Genomic DNA, 6,826 nt, shown 5'->3' with positions numbered 1-6,826 from the left:
AAAAAAAAAAGGGGGGGGGGGGAACAGTTCCTTTCCATTTCCTTAAACTGTTATTGAGTGGAGAAAGTAGTTTTCCACAAAATGTTGCACCCTATATTTACTAGAGGACAAGAAATGGAACTTGGGGGCAAACAGAGAGTGTTCAAATTTCCACCCAACCATCTCTGAGTGGGAAGGATTTGGCTTTGTGATTCTGATCAATCAGGCTGGGCCTCATTTTCCCTCCCACTGACAGCACTTCCCTTCTGCCTCGCAATAAGAAAACGTCCTTCCCTCACCCAAACTGGAGCACAACCAATGTCACATGTTACTGCTGTTACTATGGAGAGAGCAATAAACTAATCTTCAACTCGGAAAGACAGATCAGTAGATTAACCGATACCCCATCAGGAAGAAAGATGTTCTAGCACACAAATATACTAAGCCACACTTTCAGTGGCTTGCAAAAATATTCACACAGTCTAAGCATTTTGTCTCAATACAAACACAAACTCCAATGCATTTTACTGGCATTTTGTGTTGAAGCAAACTACATTTCTACAACTAAAATCTGAAAACCTTTTAAGTCATCATCCTTACACTAATACCCCAATATAACATCAGTGGAATAAGTTGCTTTCAGAAACAGAGAACAAACAGAATCAAAAACAGCAAAAGTCTATCAACAATAATCATCAAGCAATCACAAAGCAGCAAGAAGACAGCCATTGTTATTAGAAAGCTTTAGGAAGTTCTATTAGCAGTTTACCAAAATCTATGTAGAGCTCTGCTAAAATGAAAAAAAAAAAAAAAATCTTTCTGACCAACATGCAAAAAACTCAATGGGTTGGAAAAACAATATTGCACCACACCCTAATCAGCATCATACCACCCAACAAACATGGCAGCTGCAACATCATGCTTCAGTCACAACTTTCTCAGTAAAAACAGAGAAAGTTGTGAGTACCGACAGGAATGAGGATGAGCAAATATGAAACATACCTGCTTAAGAGCTGCAACATTCTGTGTTACAGAAATGTATTATCGCCCAATTACTGTTACAAAAATTATCTAGGTCAAAGGCCCCATTTCCCCTGAATCCAGTGCATTTACTGAAACGTGTGTGCAGCAACTGTAACGACAGGGCGCACAACAGCAGTTCAGCTGAAACTGATTAGATTATGCAGCTTGATGGAGCTGCAGATCGAGCAGTTTTCTGCATTTGATTCACAACTGGGAAAAAAAGATTGGTAGAAGATTGAATTTACTATTCTTAGTCACTATTTCTACAAGTATTATCATTCACTTAAATGCAGCAATTGATAACAATCAGCTATAATTAACAGTTTTTAGATAACCCAATCACTACAGATCAAGCATGATGGTAGAAATAGGAAGATACCATCCAGACGCCCCGGCCCCACTGACCCACTTCTACAATCATAAAATATGAAGGCTCTCTGGGTAGATTCTCAGCACACACACCTGTTTTCAGAGGAACATGGGTGCAGTCAGTCTGTTTTTCTGGAAGACGAGCAGCTTGATTTTCTGTCGTGAGGCCCCATTAGAAATCAAATACCATTTCTTGCCCACAAGAATTTTACTGTGTGCTTAGAGTTTCAGTTTAAAACCAGTTGTGCTGTTTGTGTCGTCATAGTGGAAGGGAATGAGAAACAAATAATTGATTGAGACGTGTCAGTTGTTTTATCGTTACCTTCACTTGCAATAGAACATTGCAAGTGAAAATGCTTGTGTTGCATTTTATGAAACTAATTCAAAAGCGACAGAATTCAAATTTGACAAAAAACAAAGCTATACCCCTCAACTGTCGTGAGGACATGGGTGTTCTCTTGAGTTTTGGGGGTGACAGTTAGGCAGTTAAAAAAAGCTTATTTTAATTCAAAAATAAATAAAATAAAATACAACTAACTAAAAATGCATTGAAGCATATTCTCGTTGTTCATGTGTTTACAGACTAAAATGGTGGGAGGATACAATTTTGATGCATAAATTTATCATGGGACACGATACTTGGCAAGTTCCAATCACTGATTGATTGGTTGGGACATCTTAAGGATGCCCAATATATATCTGCATTAAAATCGGTATCTCAAAACTGGCCTAATAACCAATGTTTATCTCCATCCTGTTGCCATTTGTGTTATGGAGAGAGGAGGGGACTGCTTGGTCATTTGACAGTGATAGTGATGCAGTCCTGGATTGTTGAGTTTTTAATTGAAGCAGAGAGGCAATGTCAGCAGAGTTGTAATTTTTTTCACCATGTTGAAAGGGAAGAAAAATATCTATGTGTAAATATAACCCATCCATCCATTTTCTTTACACCCTTGTCCCTTATTGGGGTCGGGAGGGGTGTTGGTGCCTATCTCCAGCTAACGTTCCTGGCAAGAGGCAGGGTACACCCTGGACAGGTCGCCAGTCTGTCGCAGGGCAACACAGAGACACACAACCATGCACACACAAACTCACACGTAGGGACAATTTTTTAGAGAAACCAATTGTTTTTGGACTGTGGGAGGAAACCGGAGTACCCGGAGAAAACCCACGCATGCACAGGGAGAACATGCAAACTCCATGCAGAAAGACCGGGGTCGGGAATCGAACCCAGAACCTTCTTGCTGCAAGGCAACAGCTCTACCAACTGTGCAGCCCTCATAAATATAACCCATAAAGTAATAATAGCAGATAACAGGCAAGATTTAAATACAAGAGCATCCTCAGTGTGTCACTTATAATAAATGACTACAACAATATCCTTAACTCTATATTATGTTAAACTGGAACTCAAGGATAGTAGTCCTTGAGTTCCAAGGAACTCAAGGACTACTTCTGCCTTCAAACTTTTCATATAGGCCATATAAACTTCACTTTTACATGCTATGAGAAGTCAGCAAGCAACAAACATCTGCAAGTCTTGCTTTCTAACATCTACTTTATTGTGTTTAAATAAAATTAGGGCAAATGCCTTTTAATTCAGTTGGGATTTTCATCAAAGCCTTCTCACCCTGCTGCTTATAGGTCTGTAACTGAATGTCTGTGCTGTAATAGTCTCCCCGAGGACAGAAACAGAGCAGTCCTTTTCCTCCTACACTTGGTCTATTCAGTGCTACAAACCTTGTCACTGCTCCTTTGAGCTTTGACAACAGATGGACCAACCGTTTTTGTCACCTGACCTTGTCTGTTGCTGCACTGCACTCTTGTATTCACTGCAGACCATGCACACCCACTCCATAGACATGCAGCTAGACTCATTAAATCTAGAATCTAAATTCTTACAGCATTTTGAGGTCTGTTTCTCAAGTTCTCAGGAAAGGAGAGAATTGTTACCAATCGGTTCAGAAGCCACAGAAGCCAGAAGCTAAAAGAATACCACAGAATCCTCAACTAGCTCGTCAAGAAGCATAAACTATTAGTCTAATCCGAGGATCAAGGCCATATCAGGAAGGCTCATTAATAGCCTTTCAGCTGAATTCAAAGGAACACGATTAGCTTGTTCCAATCACTCCATCTACCTGCCAGACTCCAACTTTATCACAGTCATCCTAAACTGCCTCAACACACAGCACCTGATTCTTTAGATTTATTACAACTGGGTTTTTTTTTTTTTTTACTTAGAATCCAGCCTAAATAATTGACAAAGTAACATAATTTTGTTATTTATTTTGATTCAGAAACAAATGCAGCCTTTCACTCAAACTCGTTCAGATTTCTGCAGAGTTAGCTTTGGTCAAGTACCAGTATGAGGGTATATAAGGGCTTTAAAAAAAAAGTTACAGGCTCAAAGATACAAACATTTTCCATCATACTAATCCCACGGTCTGTTTTGTGAGATTCCAGAAAAGTAACAGAGTGACCAGAGATGCCTGTTGCTGCACACTGCTGTTCAGATGACTAAAAGAAATCTTCTACACCTCTCCCACACTTACAGAAAAGGTAAATTTCAGACAATTAAAAAAAAAAAACACAGACAATCATCATGTGAATACTAAAATGTAACAACTAATGGAAACTGCTTGTGGTTCACTTTGAAATACCCATTTATTTTCATTTGCTTTCATTTCTACTGGAGTTTGACAAACTTAAGAAACTCGGTTGTGTTTTCTTCGTCCTTTTAAACTGGAATTCTAAATTTACGTCAGTTTCATTTTAATTTTTCTCGTTTCTCCTTCTTGTTTTATTGTTTCAAATAGAATGTTAATATGTTTCAGGGTTTGCTTCAATTTGGTCTAACTTGCAAAATCTTAAAACTACTTGATAAATAAGCTGACATCAACATCGACAACCATCACTTTTCTTGAGGTAACACCGATTGAAAACTACGATTAGGAAGCTAGGAGAAGCATGTTGTCAGTAGCTGACTGCAGGCTCTACTTGACTAACCAGCCAATATTAATTTTACTCTAAGAGTAGAAAAGTAAAAATGTGTGATATTCTGCCCAACAAACATGTTTAACAAAAAAACAGTAATTTTAATGATGCATAAAGATGTCCAAGTCTATACCCATAAAACCCATACCCTATATTTCAATATGCTAATATATGAAAACAAGTACATCATGTACATTTTGCATCTTGCATGAAAGTCAATGCTATCATACAATAAGAATCTTATAGGGCCCCATGCCTAAAGCAGTATGCTAATTAGGATTCAACCGCTCCAATCTTTCTTAGACTAACTTTCCTCAAACAGTACTTTCTAGCCAACAGTAACCCTGATGAGGTCTTTGTTGAAACTCGATTTTCTTTTTACAAGACACTTGCATACTTTCCCTTGGGACGTGGCAGAGATAGGGGGCATGCCTCTAAAGTCAAGCAATCACATGTCAACTCGAGGATTGTTAGAAACTGCAGCATACACACCCGTTAATTCCTCACTCCCTGACCCACACACCCAAATGCCTTTCTGTGGTCTAACAGCTTCTGGCAAAGTAAGGTGACAGCTCTGGAGACAACGACATTCCTCCACATGCACACACTTTGCTGGTAAGGTACTGACCACATCTAAAGCATAAGATGATAATAAAGGCGAGCCAATGAATGATGGTAGATTCAATATGCCTTACATTTCTAATTGTACAACAGAAAAAAAATATATAAATGCCACTAACTGCAGCAGCATAAGCATCATTTTACAGCAGACTTTCAGATGTGTTGTTTGGATTCAACTTGATTAGATTTCTATCAGACAAAAAATACCTGAGATAGAAACAAATGATGGAAAATCTTGCAGGAACTTCACTTGCAAGGTTTTAAAGCACATAAAAGCTGCTTAAAACACCAGCAGAAGGACCTCTTAGACAACATTGACTCATTCTGAGTTAATTGCTGTGCTGCCCTGAGTAACAAAAGATACATGCTGTACTACTTTAAATGCCATAACCTGAACATTTGATGCAGCAACTAGTGAACTGCAGTGCAACACTAAGATCTCACCTGAGAGAGTACGTATAGCCGGTGTTCTCTGGAGCACATTGTGGAGGTGTGTATGTGTGCAGCTGGGAAAAGTCCATGGTCATTCTTCTTTGATTAGACTGAAAAAGTTATTGTGCAAAGGATAGGACTCCCTTTAGTCACAGATGACATGTCAGGAGTAGAGTAACAAAGAAAAAACTACTTCTAAAATACACTTGCTGCTTTGTTCAGTCTGTCTCTTAGATGTACTTTTCTTAATTGTAGCAATACTGATCTGAAGTTTTGGAAATGACTCACTACTCCACAATGAAAAAAAAAAAAAATTCTGGTTTGAAAACAACTAATAAGTTCTATGCCGTACAGTCCTGTCAGAAAACTCAGTCCTATTGGACACCTAATGAGTATACGGGCATCCCCGTTTCTCTGAAACACAAAAATGCCACTGTAAGAGAGAGTTGGCAGACCTCTTCCTGCATGCTGGCTCTGGTTGATGAGCAATATGGACACCAGTGGAGCCGTGATGAATGGCCAGCCTCTTCTGCTCCGGTACGGGGAGTGGTGGAGACAGGGCGATCCTATTTCCGTTTGTATTAAGCAGACTAACCATAAGGACAGCCAGTCCCTACAGTGGAGACTTCAGTAATGCTTGGTATTACGAAAGCCCATAAAACGGCAGAGGGTGGGGAGGATCCTGAAGCAATGGGCGGGAACCAATGGGCGGGAAGCAACGCGCCTAAGAGCTGAGCTTCTGTGAGTGAAGCCTGCTTAATGTGAACAGGCATTACTGCTACACTGACTATTCTCTATGAAAATTAAGCCATACATATTTTCTGCTTGCTGGTTCTGCTTTACAGAAACTTTAGAGGACATAGCAGCACATGGAGTACTGATAAAGACTGCTGTTATTTTGTACATCCTTTTTTTTCCAATCAATCATTCTCAGAAGGAAAGTAGAAACACTTCCCGTTTAGAGGAAATACCAGTATTAAACAACAGTGCCCTGCAAAAGTATTCATACCCATTTAAACTTTGTTGACCAAAACAACCGTGCAATTAATTGTAAAGTAAAACCTAAAGCAAGAATAGTTTTTACTACTTTACAAGTAATTTGACAAAATACGTCTGGAATGTATTTAGATTCCAGACGTCTAGTCTTTTAGAGATGTGTCTCTATCAGTTTTCCACAGCTGGAGATGGAAATATTTTCCAATTTGTCTCAGAAACAGCTAAAGTTAAGATAAGCTTATAGGAGAGCCACTTTGAACAACAATTTTCTTGGAACACAATTTAAATTGGATTTTAGTTTAGTTAGTTTTCTAATTTATCATTTTAGGTGTTTTGAAGCAAAGAGAGACTCACCCTCAAGGATCTATCTAATTCATACTGCCTTTGTCCAACTTTTGGTTAGGTAGATGGT

At 38.9% G+C, this 6,826-nt stretch overlaps 1 protein-coding gene across 7 annotated transcripts in view; it reads right to left on the bottom strand.

The window, feature by feature from the left end:
• The window catches only part of sun1b (Sad1 and UNC84 domain containing 1b), a 33,769-nt gene that overhangs the window by 17,950 nt on the left and 8,993 nt on the right, over positions 1-6,826 (bottom strand). For 2 of the 7 annotated variants that reach the window (XM_015055460.1, XM_015055461.1), the window contains exon 2: positions 5,431-5,528. The exons of 1 other annotated variant lie outside the window; for it this stretch is intronic. In XM_015055460.1, coding sequence (XP_014910946.1) covers positions 5,431-5,513 — 83 coding nt within the window. In that variant the 5' untranslated portion in view covers positions 5,514-5,528. Of the gene's footprint in view, positions 1-5,430; positions 5,529-5,873; positions 6,744-6,826 lie in introns of those variants that run through there. 4 more of the 7 variants (XM_015055458.1, XM_015055462.1, XM_015055459.1 and 1 more) reach the window with 3 other exon arrangements.

The sequence above is a fragment of the Poecilia latipinna genome, unplaced genomic scaffold (genome assembly GCF_001443285.1).
Source record: "Poecilia latipinna isolate Pla-1442-1.1 unplaced genomic scaffold, P_latipinna-1.0 Scaffold1317, whole genome shotgun sequence".
NCBI lineage: Eukaryota > Metazoa > Chordata > Actinopteri > Cyprinodontiformes > Poeciliidae > Poecilia > Poecilia latipinna.
Note: the sequence above shows the minus strand (reverse complement) of the source record. Positions and strands in the feature narration are given on the sequence as shown.